Genomic DNA, 24,320 nt, shown 5'->3' with positions numbered 1-24,320 from the left:
ACAACTTTCATTTAAAGACCCTCTAAACAACAATCTTGTACTAACACTTTGGCCCTTCCTTATTAACAGGATTGACCAAAAAAAAAAAAAAGTCTTAATTACTAAAATGCCCTTTTAAGAATCATATGGGCGGAGGGGACCCATGATATTTCCAAGTAACGGAAATGAATAAAACTGAGCAGGATAAATCACATCATCTCTTTCGCACCCACTCTTCTCTGAGTGAGGAAGAAAAAGCAAATATTAGGGTTTATACAAATGTTTAAGAGAAAGAATAAAATGGACCTAAAATAACAGTTTGGAGATTTAAAAATGTTTAACAAGCACGACAATCATATGATATATTTTTTTTCTTTTTTCTTTGAAAATTATGGAATACTATTAGAAGGAACAAATGCTTGAAATCTAAAAATTGAGTGGGGTCTTTGTTGAAAATATAAGTTTAGACGCTAAGCATCAGTATCCCCAAAGACCAAAGTATAGCTAGGGTGGGAATAATCTTGTTTAGACGCTAAGTTTAAAGGAAAAAACTTGTTTTTTTGTTTCCTTAATTTTTGGGAGGCTCGGTGAACATTTGTCATGTGATTCCATTGGTTGTCCTTGTACATTAAAAGCCTAAAACTAAAACTAAGCGAAATTGATTTCTCTACAAATAAAACACGCATTAAAAGCCTCAAACTAACAACCAAGTAAAGAACCTTTAAAACACGCATTTGAGGGCAAACTTGGTGTCTCTTCATCACTAATAAGCTCGAAAAGATGCAATGAAATAGAGGAAGTTTTCAAGCTCTCCACAAATTCAAATTCTGATCTTCAACTACTGGTGACAACAACAATGCTAAGCCCGTCCAACCCAAAGTGAACTAAGCTTTCAAAACACTGTTGAAGCATTGAACAAACACGATCCAAGTGTTAGTGAATGTTTTGAGAGTTCTTTTTGGCCTTTCACATATGATTTAAATTCAAATGCCCCTAGCTTGGCAAAGCTTTTTGATGGATATCCCCATGATGCGGCTTGGCATGCCTTATAATCTCTCTCTCTCTCTCTCTCTCGCTGAGCAAGAAAACAAAAAGGTAAATATTCCTTGCTGTCGGTTTTAGCAGCCTCCAAAAGTACTCCATGGGTGTTATATTAACTTTCCATCTTTGAATAAGAGGTGCATCCAAGCACTTAATTTTACTAGATAAACAATGACTTGAATTCAAGCTAATGCAAATGAAATTGGAGAGGTTATTACGTATAATTAAATTGTCAAATAACCAAGGAGAAGGGTGCACACAATGCACTCCTCTTTCCACACAAAATGGAGAACATGACGGTTCTGAAGGAGTTGTGGTTCAAACTGGTTGATTCAGACAAGACAAGGAGCATCATTAATTGCCCCTCAGCTCAAGAGAGCTCTAGCATTTGGAAACCTAGAATTCCCTCTCTACATTTTCCATAGATGATCAGAAATGGAACAATGAGCATTGAAGAATTTGTTCCTTTTAACAAGTTTATTCTTAAGGTTCAGCAAGCTTTTTCAAACCTAGAAAGAGGTCGTGGATTTCTTGTTCCTAATGACGTGACGTTTATGAGGCTTTGATAAATGTTGGGTTTTTCCTAAACTCTCTTGCTTTTTATACAGTCTCTGAGACCTTATATCAGAAGAAGAATGGAAGATTCCGGGTGAATGATTTTATAGCACTTTGTATATTTTTACAATTTGTTTACTACATGGGCTGCCAACTATAGAATATGAAAAATCAAAGTACTCCACCATGTTCTCCTCCTCATCTAAAGATACCCTCAAAATCCTTTTGGTATTTGAGGAAATTGTGGCAGATCTAAAGCATTTTGTGTATGCATGAGTGTGAAGTTCTTTCTTCATGACTATTCTTATTCTAGTGCTTGGATTGAAAGTGAATACGAGATCTGACATCTGTTGTCCATATTTCTCTGTATAAGCATTATAAGTGTGTATTAATTGTTGGATTTCCAATGAACTAGTGGACATGGTTGAGGTAAAAAAAATGGAGTGCTCTCTACCAAATTGATTTATCAACAATAAGAACTACTTGCTTTTACCGTAACGGGTTTGTATACCATCTCCATGGCATATGTCTGAACTTGGTGAAGTTTCAGGTAAGGCACATAATATAAAATATAGCCTATGTTAAGGTTTATCTTTGTTCTAAACAGTAATTTATTCTAAGTTCAGAAAGCAGAAAGAGAGAAAAGGACGACCCGGTAGGCGTTGCACTATTGTGTTTTTAATATATCTTTTGGGCTTAAAAGATGGAGTTTCTGTGCTCGTGTCTTCTCGATCCCCATCAACGTCGTATCATGAACCATCTATCGCCAATGCAGCTTCAGGGAGAAAAAAAGGAGGCATGAATTTGAACTCGTCAGAGTTTTAGGGAGAAAAAAGGGCAGCAAATGGGTTACTCAATTTAAAGTTTATTTCATTTTATGTGACATCGTATACAAAAAGGGTAAAATGGGCATTTAAGAAAACTAATGCATCAAACAAACGTTTTCCATATGGGACAGTGACGGAGGGGAGGTTTATGTTGAGTTTTTCAAAAGTTTTGGGGAGGTTTTTGCTAAAGTGAAACTCGAGGGAAGGTTTTTATGATTGTCAGAAACCTCAGAAAAGGTTTTTGTATTTTATCCTAAAGTTTATATCTTTTTTTTTGGAATAAATAGACTGTACTCCACCTCAAAATTATAAAATTACAGTCCTCTTAATCTATTAATAGCCCCTTTATAAATTGCTTCCTGCCCATGAATTTAGCATCGGTTCGTGGTCAAGATTCATCCAACCCAAGATTCAAAGTATCGATACTAGCCGATTTTGGTTTCACTTTTATTTTAGTTCTACTTATTTTTTTTCTGATTTTGGTTCAGAGGGGCTGGTTTAAGTCCTGGCTACCTTCTGAATCAGGCCCTGACCCGATACAACCCCTGTAGGGGCGTATCGGGAAGGTCCCCATACAATACGTATCAACCGATACAGGCCAATACATAACTATTTTTTGAACCTTGACCCCACCTATGATAAAACTAAGATTTCTCGGAGTAGACTGAATAGTAAAAACCCTTTTTTTTACGCCTTACCCCTGAGACCATTATTTATTTATTTTTTGAAATAAATGTCTTCATTACTTTTTTTTTTTTCTTTCTTTGGTAGATAATGCGCTGCTTGGCTGAATCGTTTTCCCATTTTTCCATTTTATTCCCATTTTAAATTAGGAAAAGGAGGAGTCTACTTTCGTAGTGGATTAACTTGACCCCGTGTAGCATGCTGTGACTGTGATTTGGGGCCATTAGATTAGACTCATACATGACGACACGTACCGTATTGGTGCACCATTGGTACCTTATCTCCTTCATTTTTCAAGCAGAAAAAGGTCCAGCCGCCCAGATAATTTGAATAGGTCTCAACCATAATAGCAAATCTGTGATTGTCGAGGGCCTAGGTCCAAAGCAGGTCCCTCAATATGCAGCTCACTAGTATGCTTACTTAAAAACTATGGCCCATCTTCAAATTCACAAACCCATATGTTTTTGTTTGGATAAAGCCTACAGCAGAAACTGATGCTTTTGAATTTCAAATCAGCCTCCCAACGTCCCACACGCATCCCGCTATGTATTGAGAACATCTCCTGATGATGATGATATCATCATCATTTCGAGTATTATCATGAGAAGATATTCTCAATACACGGCGGAGATGTATTGTGGGACGTTGTGGGGGGTTGATTTGATCTCGATGCTTTTTTTTTTTTTTTTTTCAAAGGCAAACGAGGCTATGCAGAGTGCATGAGCCTCAGATTTGATTAATAATGCTCAGTACAATAAAAAAGTGAAGTGTCTAACAGTAAATTCGGGGCAAGTCCCAAGTATACATTCTGGAAATAAACAAAGCCTTTAAAGCCTGTTTTTAGCAAGAATGCGAGCAGCTTTGTGCTTGCAATCTGCAATAAGAGAGCCTATGCGCCATGGAGGGTCATAATTCTCCTCCAACAAACTCTTGATTACCACTTGACAGTCTCCCTCGATAACGATTGAAGAAACTCCAACCTCTAAAGGCAAATTGAAGGCTAGTAAGATCTGCAAAGAGATACTGTGGGAATTTTTATCGATCTACCATAGCAGAATTCACCGTAGTGATCACGGATTAAAATACCAACTCCACCAACACTACTATTCAATGCCCCATCGAAATTGATCTTTACTGAAGGAAAATTCGGCTTGATCCAAAAGGAATTAAAGAGTGTGTTTCTTCCATCTTCATTATAGGTAAAGTCTGAATATTGCAACACAGTATCAATATGAGCATGAGCAGAAATTACCACCTTCAATGGATCAATGGATCAAAAGATGCATGCTCCATTACTGATTTGCATCTATCTTTCCATATATACCACATTATAACAGCACAAACAGCAAAAATAGAGAATTTAGATGGATTTGAAGGATCTTCCAATTTCCACCAATGAGAGAACCAATCTTCTAATTCCAAATCATCATGTAAACCCGTTCGAATGGAAAGACGAGAAGCAAACCAAACTCTTCTTACTGCTGGACACCATGTTAAGTCGAGTCTAGTAAAATAAAACCATGTTCTTTGCCTCTTTCTATGCAAATAATGCAATAGATAACCAGTTCCTCAATTTAGAATGTATGATTTTTTTTTCCAATTCTTCCATATATGAATATTTTCCAACATAAAACTATGTATGACACATAAAAGCCAAAACCTCGTAGAATGAATATAAAAAATTAAAAAGCTCGAAATCCATCTCAAAATCAAAATTCAAAATACAGAGGAAGCGCTGAGTACGTTCAAGCTGCTGCTGCCATCAGAAATCAGAAAGTTGGCCAAAATTACATCAACATCCTCTATGCCCACTCCAAGGCAAAGAGGGTGGTTAGCCGGAGTTGTAACACTAACAGATACATCATCGCTAGTATTAGTATACTTCACACTGCTGCAATATGAACTGAAAACCCGCACATTAGGACCATTTCTGCACTTACCCATGCACTTGCATCCCACAACAGCACCCTCTACGTCAATCCTTCTCTCAAATTCCTCTAACACTGCCCCAGCTCCTGATTTCTTGCATTTACTGCCCATGCAAACCTCTATTTTCTCTGCTCTGCTACCATTATCTCGACAACCCGATGAGTTCAAACTACCAGTTTTGCTGCTACACCATGCTTCTCCACTGCTCAAACTCTCAACTCCATTATTCCCATCCATGGTTCTTTGCTCTTGGATCGGAAGGTCAAGGCTTATTATCGGTTTTTCTGTTTGAATTGTTATTTGTGGCTCTGATTGCGTCCTCTTCCTCAAAGAGCTCATACTGACCACCTGTCCGCAGTCACTATCACTTGATTCAGAGGAGGAGCTTGAGGATGATTCGCTTTTACCCCGGACTTCCATACCTGCTGCTGCTTTCATCCGTGCCTTCTCCTCTTTCTTCTTGCTCTTTAGTTCCTCCTCTTCTGTTCTCAAGTGTTCCAGTTGCGCCATTAAAACCTCAGCTGCATCCTGTTTGAAGATCAATCTATGGATTATTTGATGTTTTTGAAACGTAAATATCACATTAACTTAAAGCTCATTGAGGTGACAATGCATATCCGTTCGCCCAGTTATTTACTTCTATTTGTAGGTTCTGATTAAGATTGAGACCAAAAACAGAGTTCTCGATTTTTTTTTCTTTCTTTTAATTATTAGATAACTGGGTTGAACCCAATTGTTTACAGTTACACAATAAAGAGTTTTACAAAGCCATATAGAGATTTTTAACAACTCCTCTACAATAGTCAGTTAACACATTAACGATTTATCTACATTTTATTGGTAAGCAACCCTGCTTCACCACTACCCACTCGGAACGGAATTCAGTTACATGAAAGAAGCAACGACCAATTAATCATGCAAACAACCAAAATCAAACAAAGAAAATATCAGAACGATAGGTTAAACTCACTATATATATATATATATATATAAATTTTATACATATTCTATTCTATTATCCCCACAATAAACCCAAATTCATGTAAAGCTTTTCCTATATAACTGAAAAAGACAAAAGTTGAACCTTACCGAGATCTTCTTTCGTTCGTCACCCTTGACCGAATCATCGCCAAATTCCAGAAAATCCATCTGAGAAAACATCGACAAGTTCTTAGATAACCCTTTAATCAACTTTAGCTTCCTCTTTATCGTAGCCATCTCCGAGTCCTTCTCCTTCTTCTTCACCTTCTCCCTTTTATTTCTAGCACATCTCGGCGAGACGTAATACTGCAGATGCCCATTATCCGAAAACCCAGAACTCGAAGATCCCAAAGGCTTTCTGGGCCTTAGAGAGATGGTAGAATCTCGAGAACCTACAATCCGAAGCTCGCCGGAAAGCCTCTTTCCGGCACCGACTGAAAGACTGGAAAAACAGATTTTGGAAGGGTGAGAATCCAATCCAGCGCCGGTAATGCTCTGAGGGGACTGGAAGAGCACACCGGAGACCTCCATTGCGGGATGTTGAAATCCACTCCAAGTAATTTTGATTTATCTACAGATTGAAGAAATCTCAGCAGTGAAGAAACGTCCGGGAACTTGGGGAGTTGGGATGGAATTTAAATAGTGAACGAAAACGGAAAGGTGGAGTAACTGCTTCTACACGTGGAGGATTATTATTCGTTGTAAAGGGCGCGTGACGTTTGCAGTTTTCCACACTCAGACATATGGTTCTCTCGACGCGAGCACACTTTGTGAGTGAATTTGGACGGCTTGATCTTTGAGGAGAGGAATAAAGGGCTAAAAAAGAGCCATGTGGACTGGAAAGGGGAGTCATATTATCGCTCGCGTCCGCGTCCGCGTGCAGGTGCAGATCAGCCGACACACAAGAATGTCAAGAATCCGGAGTCATATTATCGCTCGCGTCCGCGTCCGCGTCCGCGTGCAGGTGCAGATCAGCCGACACACAAGAATGTCAAGAATCCTACCTGCACCGAGTAGGGTTTCGCTGAACGCTTTGGCTGTTCAGCGGGCTGTGTAACCAATGAGATAGGTTCTTGTGGGTAGGATATCTTAATTCACATAAAAGACCCTTCTCTTCCTATCTACTAAGACGGTGTTTGGCGTATCTTTTGCTCTGCAAGAAGCTTAGGAGACCAAAAAAATGGTGTTTCGTAACAGGTAGGCCAAAAGACCCAAAGATGAGCATGTGGAAGGACAGAAAAACCCTAAAATCTGAAAGTTTCAAATATAGCCTTTTCCACTGGTTGAAAGGTTCAAAATATCGATACGTAGGGCTGTAAGTCGGGCTGGGTTAGGTCGGGTTGAGGCCAACCCTAACCCAACCCTATGTTCCAATCCCCCAACTCTAACCCTAACCCAATCCGACCTACTCAACCCTAACCCTAACTAATTCCTTCAACCCTAACCCAACCCGAGGTTAACTTCGGGTTGGGCCCAACCCGACCTTCCCATCCCTTAAAATTTAGTAGAAAAATAAGTATTTATTTATCATAAGTTATGACCTATGATAGATTTTTTCTAAAAAATATAAATTCATGAAATCAACAATAATGAAACATAAAATTATGGAAATAAAATCACTAATAACAATTCACAGGATCAAGCAAATAATTTGAATCTATTTAATAGGTCACACATAAAAATTACAAGACAAAAGGAAAAGACAAGTAGTCAACTACCTGTGAATAACTTAAAGAAAGGCATGATAGTATGTAGGGGGGGCTATACAACTATCATGCATCTAAACAAACCTGTGTATAATATATATATATATATATATATATATATAGTAGACTAGAAGATTAGTAGTCTAGTACTATAGGGGGTCGGGTTGCCCGAGGGGTCAACCCTAACCCAACCCGAACTAAGGTTGGGTTCAAGAATTTCAACCCTAACCCTAACCCTAACCCAATCATCAACCTGGCCCAAGTTGCAGCCCTATCGATACACCCGTTACGCCGGTATGGGCGTATTGGGTGAATCAATACCCTTTTTTTATACGTTTTTTTTTTTTTTTTTTTTTTTTTTTTTTTGCAACCGGTTCAGGTCTCCTCCATCCCCTAGACCAGTCAGACCCCCGATACAACCAATGTAGGAGCATATCGGAGGGTGCCAGAATGATACTTATTTGCTGATACGTGTTGATACTTTGAACCTTGTTTCAACAGCCCGGTAGACCATGACACAAACTAAACAGTTTTGGCCTTTGAAAACAAAACCCTAAAAGAAATGTTTTAAAAACCACCCAGAGGTTGAACTGTTTTTGCCTCTGGGTCATGGGTCACCAATTCAATTGATCGGTTCGAATGGTTAGACCGTGTTATGTCAGCACATATATGTATTGAGTGTGTATAAATATATATTTTAGCAATAAATAATGTATAAATATATTTTAGATATGCTATATGTATTATTTTTTATTTAACTTATGTTTTCAATTCAGTTTTTTATTTTTTAATTTATAAAAAATATTAAAAATTGCAATTTGAGGTCAAAAAGGGTTTTTTCATGAAAATAGCGGAATATGGCGCCTTGGCACGCATATATCTCGAAAAGTTACCCAAAATCAAAAAAAAAAAAACCAATCAAACATCGGAGTGCAAAGTTATGGCCTCCGAAAGTTTTGTATGCATTGAGTGTGCAACCCGCAACCCAGTCACTAGGTCGAATGGTTCTTTTAAGTTCAACTTATGATACCGGAAAAACTTTTTGTGTTTTTTTTTTTTGAGAGAGAAAGGTAACTAAACTAATTTCATTAAAAAGAGAGAATATACAATTAAAAAGAAAAGTAAAACAAAAACAGGGATCATACAGGAGGAATCTTATCAGGATACAAATCTTCTAACAGAGCACCTAATTTTGCTAGCCCATCTGCAAGAGCATGAGCATTAAATTCCATTGGAATCCAAATCAGGTTTGCATTAGAAGCAGTCAGTAAATCCCTTGCCTCCGTCAGAAAATGACCGAGTCTCCACGGCCCGGTCTCTTGCTTTCCTACCCATTTTATGGTGTTGGCTGAATCGCCTTCTATGGAGAGGTTCTGAATACCAAATCTGTTAAATCATTCTGATCCCTGTAAGTGCAGCCATCACTTCTGCCTTGGTAGAGTCTGCTATGCCTATTGGCCCATTGTACACCCAGCAGATTGTTCCCATTTTCATTCCTTAGAACTCCTCCTATGCCAGTAGCACCAGGGTTGCCTGAAGCATTTCCATCAAAACTTAGAGTCCAAAGACCTTGTCTTTTGAGAATAGGACTCCTGTAGGTGGGTGGGGAGGGAGGGGAGGAGAACAGGAAATTACCAGCATTCCTGTTAAGAATGGGTGATCATCTGGACCCAGTCCGATTCGGAAATTCCATGTTTGGGCTTTGGTTTTGTATTTAGGCTTAGCCCAATTCATATATTTAAATACATGTATTCTATATATAAATATTATAATATAACATCTTCCCTCCAAATGGTTGATTCATGTATTTTAAATCCTCCCTCCAAAACTATAAATAGTTAAATACAGCATACCACAACATGATATGGTTTGTGATCTACCATGGACATACAAGCAAAAGGTTTCCATTGATGGATCATCTCTTTCTATGGTTTACACCTTTCAAACGGTTTACATGTAATATTAACAATGCATAAGGAAAAAAAGCCTTGTTTTCTAATATAACTATTGAAAAAATATTTACTATAAATAAACAAGCAACTCTTGCTCTCTAATTCCCATCCTACTTTCCATGGTTAAACAAAGGCCTCAGGGTTTTATCATGATGTTATGCCTGTAAGCAATTCCCTAGACCCTCTCATATGTGTTGGAACACGTCGCCTTATTTCTTCAAAAGCACACATTATTTCTTCTGAATCAAGTCCTCCAGCAAACTGCACAAGTTGATAGCAGATCAGTAAATTAAAATTGTAAGTACACATGATACAACCGTCATTTGGATGCACATAATGAAAAAAGAATTTAACCAAGTTCACCTATCAAGATTTGGTTTCAACTAAAGAGGTAACTCAATTTCATTACAATATCTACCTAAGGTTGACTTCAAAACCTTGGTAGTCTTCTAAATCCTTGTTAAATGTTAACTGAGGGGATCTTTCATTCTTTTGCAGAAAGCTTAAATAAAAGCAGGAAGCAAAGCCTTAATAATGTACTATCCCCTGAATCTGCACCATATTGATTCCTAAGCTACAAGATTCTCCTGTTTGCCCTACAGGAACTGAGTTGAATATTAGCCAGAAAAGTGCATGTTTCTCATTTGTTGGGTTCAAAATGGCAGTTTATATAAGTGTCTGTTTCCCATTTTCTGGGTTCAAATGAGCAGTCTAATCTAAAAATCTGCAAATCTGGCCAGTTCCCCGAAACAGATTGGGTCCCATTCCAGTTTTTGACAATGACAGATGATCCAGTCTTGTTTTGAAACATTGCTTTCGATTTACAGTTAGTAATTATGGATTACTGGATATTCTTGGAATCTTCAGTCACTGTATAGGAAAATCAAACAAAGGATTCATGAGTCACCTGGTGGGTCCTATATGCAAAACGCACACCCTTAAGTAGCAGAGCTTCCTGTGTGGATTCCTTCTCTGAATTTTGGATTGATTCAAGCTCCATTGACACTCTCTTCATGTAAATTTTGGCCAGTTTAATAGCAGCCTTCTTTATCTGCATAAGAACCTAAGATAAGTTGAAGAGTACCAAACTGTAACATTATCATCGAAAAGGAAAATGCCAAATGACAGAAATTCAACATACATTAGTATGTCATGAAACAACATTGATGTCAATATAAACTTTCGATCATAAAAATAAAATACAAAGATAAATCAATATGATCAATCCAAAGGAAAAAGACAAAACAGTTTGTGATCAGTGTTCACATGTAATGTTTTAAAAACCATAGTTGTATCATAAATCATAGAGAAAGTTGAATTGTACCAAATGAGAATCATATTGTAAATAGTAATATTATCTTCTGTTTCTTAGAATACACATACATATACACCCAAGCATATATAGAGAGAGAAGTAATTTCATCCCATTTTTAATCAATGTATATAGTTTGATATTACAGAGTTTTCAACTTGTACACTAGTAGTATACTTTGATACAATCACATTTTATTTCAAAATCCTTGACCAAATATTCAATAAGTTGGCTTGAAAGCTTGAAAAACTAATATATTTTTATATTTTATGTATAATATTTTTAATATATAATTTATATATTAGTTAAGCCAGCCTCATGAGCTTTTGAGCCAAACATTTTATTAGTCAAATTTGAGTTCGAATAACTAATTGAACTTACCTTGAGATTCGAACTCGGTTAGCATCACACTTGAAGTGAGCCTAATCAAACTTGAGCCCAAAATGTTTGACTAAAGCTTGATTCGATTGCAGTACTCCTAGATGCTGGTATTGGCTATGACTATGTGGGTTGCCAAAGTAGAAGTGTACCTTCTCTGGATGTCTTCCAGAATCCAGAGTCCATTATGGACAAATTGTGTCCCTTTTATATCAATTATGCGAACTAAAATTTTCAAAAGGTTTTCTCTACTGTATCTGATAGCAATAATAATTGCTCTATGAAAGTCAAAAACCTGAATCACAACATGCCTTACTGATCATTCCTGAATCATGCATCCAATCAGTTGGGACTTTACAATCCCGGTAGGAAAGCATGGCTGAGTCTCTCAGTTTAATCAACTTCTGTATGCTCCGCTCCGACCTTGCACCATGAGATGTCACAGGAAATATAAGATTTCTCTCAACAAGGAAACTCCTATGTTTTTAATAACAAAGAAAGCAAAAGAAGACTTTCTGTCCTGCTACATAGTACATACCTATCTAGTAAACTACCCATCTTCTTCAAGGCAGTTTCACAAGGCACTTTGTTGTCATCCTTATAGGAAGAAAGTTCACTCTCTAATATTTTAAGATCACGGTATTCAACAGCAGATTCACGCATGGCATCAGCTTTCCTCTCAGGCCAGTTGAAGTGCTTCAGCACAGCCCTCTCATCAACCTATACAAACACAGGATGAATGGAGGGGGCAGTAAGTAACATAGATAAATTAAAAGTAAATTGGAAAATTTCCATGAGATGGAATAACAATGCACCAATTAAAGACTAAGTTTTTATATATTTTAATGTTCCTCATGTTAACTCTTTCAACCAAGGATGATCCAGCTGCAGGAGAATTAGCATCTGGCAGCAGTTTCCTCAGAACTGCACTGGCTGCTTCCTCATTGGAGAAATTAATGGGGTTATAGCTTAGGATAAAGTAAGGTTATAGCATGGTTGTGTCACTGAGATTCTCCAAACACACATGGTTTATCATTTTCCCCTAATCAATCAACTAACCCAGAATTAGAGGCTTAGAGTATTTGTACCAGTCTACCAGATACCATGTCTCCTATTTCAAGTGTTTGAATACACTGTATGGTATTAATTGAAAACATATTCAGGCAGCCAGGCAGGCACTAATATACCATGATTCTTGATACCGAAACAAGACATAATGATTCCATTTAGAAAAGTAAACCTTAAATATGGAGATGGATTAATAAAAACGTTGGTGATGGTTGATTCTACATTCCAACTTGTAATATATCAAAAGAAATGGTGGTCTGGTGGTTTGAAGCATTTAGACCAATTGAAAGTTAAAACCAAGGGCCAGCTTACCATTTGTATACTGATGCAGATACCGGCATTGTTAAGATGGCACCACCAATCCTCAATGATGCTTCAATGAAATGCTTTTTCTTCTGTTTTTTTTAAACGTTTTTGATAAGTTGTATAATATTGCATTACGAAAAAAACAGGGGAAGAGCCCCTCTTTACAGTGAACGCTATTTTACCAAGAGCCATTATGACTATCTAGTTTTCTAGTATCATGCAACATAAATTAAAAAAAAAAAAAAAAAAAAAAAAAACCATCCTATATTGGCTCTAGCTTCATTTCAGGTTTCTGTCTTTTGGGAAATTTAAAAAAAGGCTGCTCTGTCTTTAATATTTTAACCAAGTTATTATTTTTGGCAAAGTTTTCAACATTACCAGTGAAGAGAGTTCACCATCAAGCCAATCAACAAATTTTAGGTTGTCCTCTATATCTGTATATGAAGCCTCCTGAACTTTCTGAATAAGAAATTTGATGAATTCTCCTTTTGTTTCCACATCTGCTTTTATCTGCAGTAGGAGTTGGTTATTAACAGCCCAAACACTTCCAGAAACCAGTAGTACAAGAAAGAAAAGAAAACCAATACTAGGATTTTAGATGCTTACTGCTAACAAATGAGCTGAACGATTTTGAATTTCTCCAACTATGCTGCTATGTGCATTGTTGACTGCATAATTACTGCGATTACCAGGTACTGTATCCTTCTTCCCCTCACGTTTTGTTAATGAGTGATAGAATTCCACAATTTCTGGAGCTTTTTGTGTGCTACCTGTTCTTGCTAGCATATGTGGTGGAGGTGGAGGTGGAGGTGGAGGGACGGATTTCAGAAGAACTTCTTGTTGCACGGGAAGTGTTGGAGGCAAGGGGACAAAATTTACCAGAGATTTTTGTGGCACATTTAAAGCTTCAGTTACAGTATGCAATAACATTGCAGATGGTGTTTTATCCGGATTCCCTTCTTTGATGGCCTTCTTTACACTAAAATGTTCTAACTTATTGGCAATGAGTTTCTGAACATCTTTAAACTGAGGGATCTGGACTTTTTCTTCAATGAATTCTTTCTTCAACCAGAACTAGAAATAGTTTTAATAAAATGAAAAACATCAGGATAGAAAAAGAGTTCATATGGTGGAGGTCTGGATTTAAACTGGCTTGTGAAGCCATCAACTTAGATAATTATGAGAAGTATTCCATGCTCAAAATAGATATTTCATCCCTTATGAAAGAAGGTTCTCCCCTTTGACACCAAGGAGATTGTTCACTTGCAACCAGTTAAACCTATCTAGAATAGCACAGAGAGATGCAACTCCACACCTCTATGGTTCAATTAAGCATACAATCTTTGAAAACTCCTCTAATAAGACTCATGATAACCTAATTAAATTTACTGTCAACTCGGAAATGGGTATGACAAATTTCAGAAGACTGAAATTTGGCCTAAAGTGCATGGATAAGAGAAGAGCATGCCATCCACCCCTATGGTATTTTACATGAATAAAGTGAAAACAATCAGCATAGGTGTTTAATTTGTACCTTGTCACCACTTGAAAAAGCTGAAATCTTCTCTTCAGCAGCGATAAGATCCTTGGCATACTGCCTATTCTGCGACTCAAGCTCCAAATTCAAGGTCTGCAATTTCTCCAAGTGGTTCTTCAGAGCTGATATCTCAGACTGCAAGTCCTTAACCAAATTCTCACTCGCAAGGAGCTTCTCTTGCAGTTCCTTTTTCTTTCCATCAGGATCATCTTCAACTCTCTTGACAGTGACACTGAGATCAATGCGTCGGCGTGGCTTGGCGAATTGTTCAAAAACCGGCCGGTCTAGAGACCGACCAACAATTCCGACATCATCTGCTTCTCTACCCTTTTCAAGTCCTGCAACATGCTCACCAGATTTTTGCTTGTTGAGGCCGAGAGATCTCCGAACCTTTTGGGCATTGTAATTTGGGTAGGGAGGAGCTGACCCTGGCCTCGGTTTCAGGCCAGGTGAGAGCCTAGTAGAAACAGCTGATGTTGGGGAGTGCTTTGCTTTTGAAGAGGTTGTAAGGCGGTATGGTGTTGTGGGTTGCGAGAAGCTGGGCTTGGCTTCAGTTGTTATAGTTGTTGAAAGTTCATGCTTCATGGCTAGCTTCTATATCCTTTGCTTCAACGCATCAGAGTCTCTCTGCAAACAGAAAGAAAGTTAATATATGGAACACAAAATTTAAGGACGATTCTTTTGTTAGAAGCAGCATTTTATGAGAAAAAAAAAATTCAAGTTGCTGTTGCAGAGTTGTAGTGAGGAAAAAGATGGTGGCTTTGACTTGTGACGACAAAAATGGGGAATGTAGTGAAAGCAGAACAGTGAAGAGATAGAGGAGGTGATGGGATTATTGGGGTTGACCAACTGCGCCTAAACTCCTGTGGTCTGTGGAGGAAGCTATTTGTTCAATCGGGCACCTGCTCCTGAGTCGTGGGTCCTGCCTGATCACCTCACTGCCTTGGTGTTGGTTTGGAGTTTGGACAATTAATTGGTGGCAGTGTCACTTATCATTATTCATTTTATTTTGCATGCAATCGCCCAACTGTCCTGTCATGAACAGAAAACAGTGAGAAATCAAATACCAACGAGTCATACTATATATAGTTGCTATATTAACGTAACAACTATGCCTATGTGGAACCCAGTGTCATGAAAACATGGGAATGGGATTGTGTGGTCATAATTCATTCCCGTCTCATATGATTTCACATACTAGCTATTATGCCATTTGATTTGTATATCAAAATGGGGTTTTGGACGTTTTGGTTGATTGATTGTGTGAAAGCTCGATCATCCATCATCAGATTTCAGATGGGGCCGTCGGAGGTCGCCCTCGCCCTCGCCCATCTTAACTGTTTGATCGTTAGTTAGTTAGTTGCTCAGGCCAAGATCGAGCAAGAAGAGATGCCTCCGTCCACGTCCTCGTCACTCATAGGAATAGGATAATAGCTAGAAGCAATATCACACCGGCCGGCGATCGAGGTGATAAATATAGAGTAGACTAGTGGTAGAGAGACGAAGTGCAACTAACCTTATTAGCAGTTGTTCTTGGGATACAAGACAAAAATTCCAAATCCCTCACATGGAAGAGAATACGTGCATCGCAAACGTCAGTATCATTGCCAAACTCATCATCATCATCTAATCCAACTTCAAACATACATAGCTGACACAGAAAACAATAGAAACAACAAAACATAGCATGGGTAAATCATACACCGCTTCTTCTTTTACTCTTTAATTTTAGCTTGAGAAATCAGATATCATATTCATATATAAATATACTTTCTCTTACTTTAGAAATAGCTATTAGCTAGTGCCTAGTGTAGTGCCTGGTGGTAAACACATTGACCACTTACCAGTTACCACTGCACTAGCTATAACAAAAGAGATTCTTCACATACACTTTCTTCCTTGTAGTACTGAAAGTAGAGTAGACTGAATGGTGACTGACGGGAAGTTGATATATTTGGTTTGGGTGGGGGTGGGCGTGGGCGAACAAAACAATTATATGGGGACAGGACCCAGGCCTATTAAGAGTGATGCAGATGAAGCCTTTCACTCATACAAGACTCTTTCCGGTTTTCACCAATATAATCCTTAAAACCTATTAATACATACCAGATTAATGTGTATGCAATGGTTGGTCCCAATTCATTTTATCACACGATTATTGTGGGCCGTCAAGCTTAATAGAGAGAGATATCAGATATGGTCATAGCATAGGTAGAGGAGCTACATTGCAAATCCACTCCATCCATATAATTTTGAGCTTCCCCCAAATTTACATGATGACAGTCTACCAAAGAATATGGAAGTCCAAGTATTCCGCCATTTGGCAATTTATATTTCTACTATCTTACTCCATGTAACTGAAAGTTATTGATACAACCCCATTTTTGGAGGCCAAGGGTTTTGTTTTGACATTGCTTGAGGGTCAATGCAAGCTGCATAGAATCAAATTTTATCACACTGCTGTATTTTCTGTTTTGGGAAAATAAACAGGTATCATTAGGGTTATTGTACTAACATGTTCAAAGTTGAACACCATCTAAGGAAATTGTGAGCATATACCAAGTCTATCTAGCATTTTCTTATGCAGTGTTTTCTCCAATGAAGTCACTAAAAAACACAAGTTCCTGGCTCACAAAAACCCTTCTTTTTCTCTCAACCATTTCAACTGAAACTTTTGAATCTTACTCCGTATAAATTCTAGAACCTAGAGTAATGTGATTTGATCTGGGATCTGAAAATCTCTGCAACAATGATATCACTGTTTGTCACCCTCACCCTCATTCTCTAACAAATTTTACCATTTGAAGAAAACATACAGAATATAGATAGAAGGCTTCAAGTAGTCCAATTTTCAATGCAAGTTGATCATCTATGTTACAGTGTAAACTTTAATTCCCTGCATTTTAACCGTGAGGGATTCTCAACTCAGCCTTAATCCCAACTTCTAACCTTGGGAAGTTAATTATTCAACATAGATAAGGTGGTATTCAATCAAAAGGGAACATTCATTTCACTCCTAATTAAGACATTGCAAAATGCAAACATAATTTGCTAACTTAAGTATTGTACATATACAGAGTATATTTACAATGGATAAAGAGTAATTCCAGTTGTTTCTTCTCCAATGAATTATGACCCAGCCAGCTGTTAATTTTGGCACTTGTTGCATATGCTGGAACATGCTGCCAAACAGCAATAAATGTGTTTTTCTCTTCAGCTCCCTTTTGTTTACTTGTTATAGACTTAAGAAACAAGAGCAGACCAAGCCATTACTACCAGAAAATGTGAAATGACAAAACACAAGCTCATATAGATGCACTCATGTAAAGTGCTACTAAGGATGCATAAGCACCATCCTTGGTATTCATGCACTCATGTATGAACAGAGATAATGACAATTTCAACAAAATCCACTGATGAACTTGTGTGCATTAGCCAACTCTGCTGCAGCTACAAACTCAGCCTCAGTTGCATTTCCTTTCTTTCCATATGCAATATTCGATCGGATTGTGCCATTGAACAAGACAGGTTCTTGGCCCACTAGACCCATTTGCTGCCTTAACCACTTCAACTGGAACTTTTCAATTTCGATTCCATCTAGTGTAATCTGACCTGAATCAGGGTCATAAAACCTCTGCAACAATGAGATCACCGTTGATTTCCCACACCCACTTTCTCCAACAAGAGCAACAGTCTGATAATTGAGATTTCAAAAGTTATTTTTGGTAATTCAAGATCAATGCAATCATGTAACCTGTGCAAAACTCATCCTGTTTTACATAGAACTGAAAATAAATCACAAGACAGTAACAAGATTTAACCTTATTGGAATGAATAGCCAAGCAAAGGTCATGGAAAATCTGAACATCGGGCCTTGTTGGATACTTGAAGCTGATGTGCCTAAACTCAATCTCTCCTTTCACATTCCAATGTTATTCCGGACCTGTCATTTGGATCTACCTTTGACTTCCGGTCAAGAATTTCAAATATGGAAGCAGTGGATGTCTTGGCTTTAGCAGTATCAGGTAACCAGGAGCTTGATTGAGAAATTCCAACAGCTGTCATGGTGAGAGCAAAGAAAACCTGCCAAGAGTGACAAAGACATAATAAAAGACCATAAGGTTAGGAACTATTCTACTCTCAACTGAGACATAATTTTAATTGTACAGTCTGTGGAATACCACTATGTGGCGAATTTTGTTTTCTTCATTCCTTTTTGAGAAGTCTAAGGAGTTCATGAATAACTTGGCAGAAATGGCAAGAATACTTACACGAAAGACATTCCAGAATGTTGTTTTTCCATCTTCAACGAACTTTGCTCCAACATAGAAGCTGGCTGCATAAATACTGAACATCAAGAAAAGGGCCAGACCAAACCCAAACCCACCAATCAAACCTTGTTTTATCCCTGCACTTGTTGGGCCTTGGCATTTTCTTTTATACAGTTGTAGCACCTTCTCTTCTGCACAGAAGGAAGCAACTGTTCTAATACTCCCAACTGCATCATTAGCAACTTGACTTGCTTCCTCATACATCATCTGCAACCAATTGAATTTATTTAGTCAAAAACTAATGAACCTGACATTACAGGAAGAAGTTAAGATGATTAGAACAACACTAAGTTTCAGGTAAGAGAAAATTAAGTAGAAGGTTTCTTATTCAGATTTAGATATATAGAAACTGTACGTATTTAGAATAGCTAACACTGATACTGGTATATCTATCATACTTTCTCTATTTAATGAAATTATCCTTACCTTCTTTAAAAAAAAAAATATTGATGTTAATAAATGTCAGAAATATTTGAATGATATATTAGATAGTGAAAATATCTGATTGGAAGGAATGACTAGTTGACTGCATGTTTTCACAGAAAATTTCCAAATTGTGTGTTGTTGTTTTAACTTTAAGGAATGCTTTAGCCTTAAAAGAATTAAAGAGAATGAGCTCCCAAAGAAAACCTTTGCATCCGCACTGAATCCTTTAATGAACTGCATTTGAGCCCATCCGCTAACACCTATGAGAGGCACCAGACTGAGGATTATAAGAGCCAACTGCCAGTTCGCTGTGAAAGCAATACCCAACCCAGCAATTGCTGTTGCAGTGTTCTGCATGAGCAAGGCAAGCGTGTCCCCGACCAGTCCACGGACCATTGCTGCATCAGAAGAAAGCCTCGCACCTATTGTACCACTTGTGTGTTCAGGATCATCAAACCAACTGATCTCCATGCAAACCACATTTTTGAAGCACAATGATCGAATCCTTTTAATTAGTCTACAGCCAGCCACGGAAAAGAAGTATGTCTGTGATGGAATTGACACTAATGATATCACCCCAAGGATAACATACATCAACGCCCAAAACCTTGAACCCCTTCGAAGTTCACTTGGTTGCTCAAAGAATATTTTTATCACAGAGGAAATGAATAGACCAAAAACCGGAAATATTACACCACTCACTACCGCTGATATAACACCAAGAAGTAGCACTGGGAGCTCCGGTTTATTGAGATAAGCTAGGCGCCATAGTGAGACTTCTTGTAACCGTCGTGATGATGGCGGAGAAGGTTTATTGGATACAACATATGTAGTTTCCTGGACATATCCACTGGGCAAAACAAAGGAAGCTGAGAATGAACCATGGCTGCTATTTCCTGCACCAGATGATCCCCGACTTATAGATCGTTGGGAGGACATGTGTTGGACTGGTTGCCCATGAAAATCTACTGTAATTTCCGGTTTTTCTTCATCATTTAAGGCTTTCTGTTCTGAATCTTGTTTCACTTCTTGCAATCTTGTTAGCTGGCTGTATGCTCCATCAGGATCCTTGATTAGTTCAGAGTGTGATCCTGATCAATTGACAATGTTAAGTAATAAGGATCTTCTCACAAAACAGATCTACCAGAAGAAGACCAAATTGGTGCTTACAAAATAGAGTTGCTGTATCCAATAAAAATATTTCATGACTATACCTCTCTCTACAATTTTTCCTTGATGAATTACTGCGATTGTATCAGCATTCCTCACTGTAATCAAGCGATGGGCAATGATAACAGTTGTTCGGTTGACCATAACTCTATCCAATGCCTCCTGCACAATTCTCTCAGATTCTGAATCAAGAGCACTTGTAGCTTCATCTAGAAGTAGAATTCGAGGGTCTTTTAGTATTGCTCTAGCTATGGCAATCCTCTGCTTCTGCCCTCCAGAGAGCTGAGTTCCATGCTCACCAACCATTGTATCCAGACCCTGAATACAAAAGCACATACTATATAAACATTAGAAGAACCAAGAAAAAGCCAATTTTTCTAAAATAGATTATTGGAAAAAGCCAACCATGCAATAATTGAACATCTACCATAAGTAGAAAAGCAATCATTTATTTACTTATTTATGTATTTAGTACAACTATAATAGGAACAAATAGCTGGCTACACTCGTCCTACCTGTTCAGATAGAGAAACTATAAATGGTTTAATGATGGAATGGTTATAGTTCTACAAAAGGGTTGAATGACAGTGGAAGGAAATAAAATGTAATAATTCAAAACAGAAACTAGAAGCAACCAGAAGGATGCCTGAAAAAGGAACCTGAGGTAGTTTATCTATGAATTTGGAAGCATTAGCAAGTTCAGCAGCAGCTCTGATTTCTTCAAGGGTTGCATCATGTTTCCCATAGGCAATGTTATCTCTAATGCTAGAAGCAAACAGCATAGGTTCCTGGCTGACAAGTCCAATTTTGTCTCTGATCCATCTAAGCTGAAACTCCTTCAGATTTATGCCATCTATAAGAACTTGTCCTGCTTGTGGGTCATAAAATCTCTCTATCAGATTGATCACTGTTGACTTTCCACTTCCACTATGTCCAACCAAAGCTGCAGTTGTACCACTATGTATGAAAAGTGAAAAACCACTGAATATCTGGTCAATTGGTCTAGCTGGATAACTAAAGTAAACATCCCTTAATTCAATATCTCCACAAATATCATCTAGTATCTTCCCTTTTGTGTCATATGTATCAATCTCTGGCTTCCTCTTGATTGTCTCAAACATCTTGAAAGCTGCAGCTTGTCCAGCTGCAAAAGCATTCAGGCATGGAGATGCTTGCCCTAAAGACCCGAATCATCAAATGTCATAGAAAAAAAAAAAAAAGTAAATAAGCACATCTTTTCCGCATTATTCTAGATATATGAAGGGTGTGCGTGTTCATATTCATGTTCACATAGGTTTGGTCAAAAGTTTTTTACTCTGACTGACAACCTACACAAATCCCTTCTGTCCAAGCTTGTCTCTGGCAGCAGTACTGTAAGGCAAGCTAATAGTGATTGACAGCATGGGAAATCCCTTCCTTTTCTTCTTGTTCTTCAAGTTGCTGGGGAATTTCACAAAATTCCTTAGGTTTAGTTTTTTTTTTCAGTACAAATTTCATTTGCATTGGTGTAAATGCATGGGAGTACAAATAGGTTGAGTGCAAACTCTGGTTTTGCTTTTGCTTTAGATTTGACTTGTCTTATTTGTTTGTGAGAAGTAAAATGATTAAGTGGCCCCTGCTTTATATGAAAGAGAATGGAGATAGGAGGGTTATTTGTTTGGGAGTATTGTAGGAAGCAACATGATGTACTCACCAATTCACATGATAGAGAATAGGGATAGCAATTTTCCCCATTTACCCGATCCCCGTGGGGATCCACCCCGAATGGGGTGGGGATGGGGATGGTTTTCCCCCCACGGGGATGGGGATGCGGAAATTTTCATCCCCGTTAGCAGGGATGGGGAGAGCACTCCCTGCCCCGTGGGATCCCCACCAATATATATATATATATGTATATATGTATGCATACGTTATATATGTATATATGTACACATACATCTATATATTAATATTTTTAAAAATATGGTTGCAATATGTTTGAATCTTTTCTAATAGGATTGTAAATTTTAATTATTTTATTTTTATTCTTTTAAATAAAATAAAAAGCAAAAACAAAATGGTTAACATTATAAAAAATCACAGGGAATGGAGATCCCCGTGGGGACGGGGACGGGGATAACCTTGTCCCCGTTAGTGGGGATGGGGATGGGGATTTTTGCGGGGACGGGGATGGGGAGAGGCTCCCTGTCCCCACCCCGCCCCGTTTCCATTCCTAATAGAGAATTGAGGTAGGAGGAAAGTGGTGCAAAAATTTGTACCAGTTTTTGGGATGCAAAATTCACACTACTAGTAACTGCAAATGAGACAAGAAGTACAAATTTTGTATCAGGTAAAAGTGCAAATCATAGTTACAAACAAATGGATGCATAACTGGACGGGGTACAAAATTTGTATGTGGTTCAGATTTACACCGCAAATAAACAGAGCCTTTAAGAAATTTCCCTTACACCGCAAATAAACAGAGCCTTTAAGAAATTTCCCTCAATTTTCTGCTCCTCTCTTATTTTCTATCAAACCAAACACAGCCGTACTGAAAAATAAAAAATGAAATTTTTAGTCCAAAAAGAAGGAACTTTTGCTTACATGGAGACATTCAAACTGCAACCAGTACATTCACGACATCACCACCTGTGTATCCTTTGTCTATGATCATCTTGGAACCATACCATAAGCCCAAAGCATAACTGCAGAACATGATAAACATAACTGCACCTTGACCTAGTCCAGAAACCAATCCCTCATGAACGCCAGACTGGTAAGCTTTCATTAGAGACTTTTCATATTTCTTTATAGCTTCATTTTCCCCAGCAAACGATGCAACCTGTATATATGGAAAATTATATTGTTCATAGAAGAAATTCATAGACTTGATACTTTTTGCACTGAGGAACTACGGCGTCCCTGTGTGCCATTGTGATAATAAAGCATACCGTCCTGATTGAGCCGATTGTCTGTTCAACAACTGTTGCTGCTTGTGAATAAGCAGTTTGTCTGCTGGATGCCATCTTTGATATAACAATAGACATGATTGCACCAGAGATGACAAGAGGAGGAATAGAGGACAGCATGACAAGGGTGAGAAGCCATCCTTTGATGAACGCTACTACATAGCACCCAAAGAATGTTGATACTAACTGTATAAACTTTCCAACCTGTAGAGAATTGCATGAAGGGAAAAAGAATTCGGTTTCCATCCTTCATTGAAAATTGGAAGCATAAGTACGATTAAAAAAATGGTGAATAGTTCAGGTTCAGTGTTGTCTCAACAATATATACCTTCTCACCTATGGCATCTTGAATGAGAACAGTGTCACCTGACATCCTCTCTACAATTTCTCCAGTGTTTATTTCCTTATCAAAGAAGCCTATTTCTTGTCTCAATATAGTTTTCAAGTATAAATTCCGAATCCGTGCAGCCTGTCTCTCCCCCGTGACCATCCAGCAAGCCACCTCTGAAAAATAACAAAGATAGTTTTTTTAAATCAAAAAACTACACCATTGAATTGATTAAGGTATTACAATAAAAACCATTGAATCGCGTGATCTTTTCTTCAGATTAACTGTCTCCACTCCACCCCCATCTCCGAAAAAGGAAAAGAAAAATTAAAGAAGAGGAGATTTGTGGGTTGGAGACTGTGTTATCTGTTATGGTCAATTAAAGTACATGATGCATGATGTACGGGTCTAATAAGTAATAAGGACATTCTTATGTCTTAGAAACCTTTGATACAAGCAATATTAGTGTAGGGATCTGTTTCTTCAATTTGTCCATGTGATCCTGAAAATTATTAGAAATGTTAATTTCCGTTCACACCAACGGAATCTAATACCAAGACAAACTAAATAAGCGATGGCTCCATGGATAGAACGATTTTACGCACTAATCTATCAATGAGGAATAATTTTGACCAGCTGGGGTGGCTGGCGCCTCAGAAATTCATCCGTTTTAGACTGCATATGTTGGTTTGTTATAATGATTTGATAGGCAAACGAGTCTATGGAACTCTGTGTAACTTGGCAACTACAGTCAACAGATGAGAACACAAACTACGTATTTGACAAGCCTTTTCATGAATCATGAGCCCCATCCAAATCCAAGGGTGGATTAAAATCGTTGTTTACTGCCATACTGCAGGTA

General features: G+C 38.0%; 2 protein-coding genes and 1 pseudogene across 4 annotated transcripts; all 3 read right to left on the bottom strand.

Moving 5' to 3' along the window:
* Positions 1-4,655: 4,655 nt before the first annotated feature.
* LOC104607168 (diacylglycerol O-acyltransferase 3-like) lies at positions 4,656-7,370 on the bottom strand. Its single transcript, XM_010272730.3, has 2 exons — positions 6,105-7,370; positions 4,656-5,543 (listed from the first exon to the last, which is right to left on the bottom strand). Exons 1-2 carry the CDS (start codon positions 6,525-6,527, stop codon positions 4,803-4,805), a joined length of 1,164 nt encoding a protein of 387 aa, XP_010271032.1. The 5' UTR covers positions 6,528-7,370; the 3' UTR covers positions 4,656-4,802.
* A 2,200-nt stretch (positions 7,371-9,570) lies between these two features.
* On the bottom strand, positions 9,571-15,151 carry LOC104607167 (INCREASED PETAL GROWTH ANISOTROPY 1-like protein 2). Of its 2 annotated transcripts, none has more exons than XR_016083918.1 (7): positions 14,253-15,151; positions 13,325-13,792; positions 13,097-13,228; positions 11,883-12,064; positions 11,661-11,767; positions 10,562-10,705; positions 9,571-9,915 (listed from the first exon to the last, which is right to left on the bottom strand). XR_016083918.1 is itself a non-coding variant. In XM_010272727.3 (7 exons), exons 1-7 carry the CDS (start codon positions 14,838-14,840, stop codon positions 9,802-9,804), a joined length of 1,740 nt encoding a protein of 579 aa, XP_010271029.1. In that variant the 5' UTR covers positions 14,841-15,151; the 3' UTR covers positions 9,571-9,801. The 2 variants fall into 2 exon arrangements, 1 of the variants encoding a protein (XP_010271029.1); XM_010272727.3 differs by having other exon boundaries at positions 11,656-11,767.
* On the bottom strand, positions 14,859-24,131 carry LOC104607219 (ABC transporter B family member 4-like; annotated as a pseudogene). The gene is made up of 11 exons (XR_016083917.1): positions 23,459-24,131; positions 23,113-23,334; positions 22,766-23,003; positions 20,842-21,359; positions 20,227-20,500; positions 19,217-20,103; positions 18,527-18,793; positions 18,077-18,338; positions 15,454-17,949; positions 15,158-15,287; positions 14,859-14,882 (listed from the first exon to the last, which is right to left on the bottom strand). The product of XR_016083917.1 is annotated as an ABC transporter B family member 4-like (transcript).
* Between the last annotated feature and the right edge of the window lie 189 nt (positions 24,132-24,320).

The sequence above is a fragment of the Nelumbo nucifera genome, chromosome 3 (assembly GCF_055504915.1).
Source record: "Nelumbo nucifera cultivar China Antique chromosome 3, China Antique-T2T, whole genome shotgun sequence".
NCBI classification, from domain to species: domain Eukaryota; kingdom Viridiplantae; phylum Streptophyta; class Magnoliopsida; order Proteales; family Nelumbonaceae; genus Nelumbo; species Nelumbo nucifera.
The sequence above is the reverse complement of the archived record's forward strand: the minus strand, read 5'-3'. Positions and strand labels throughout refer to the sequence as shown.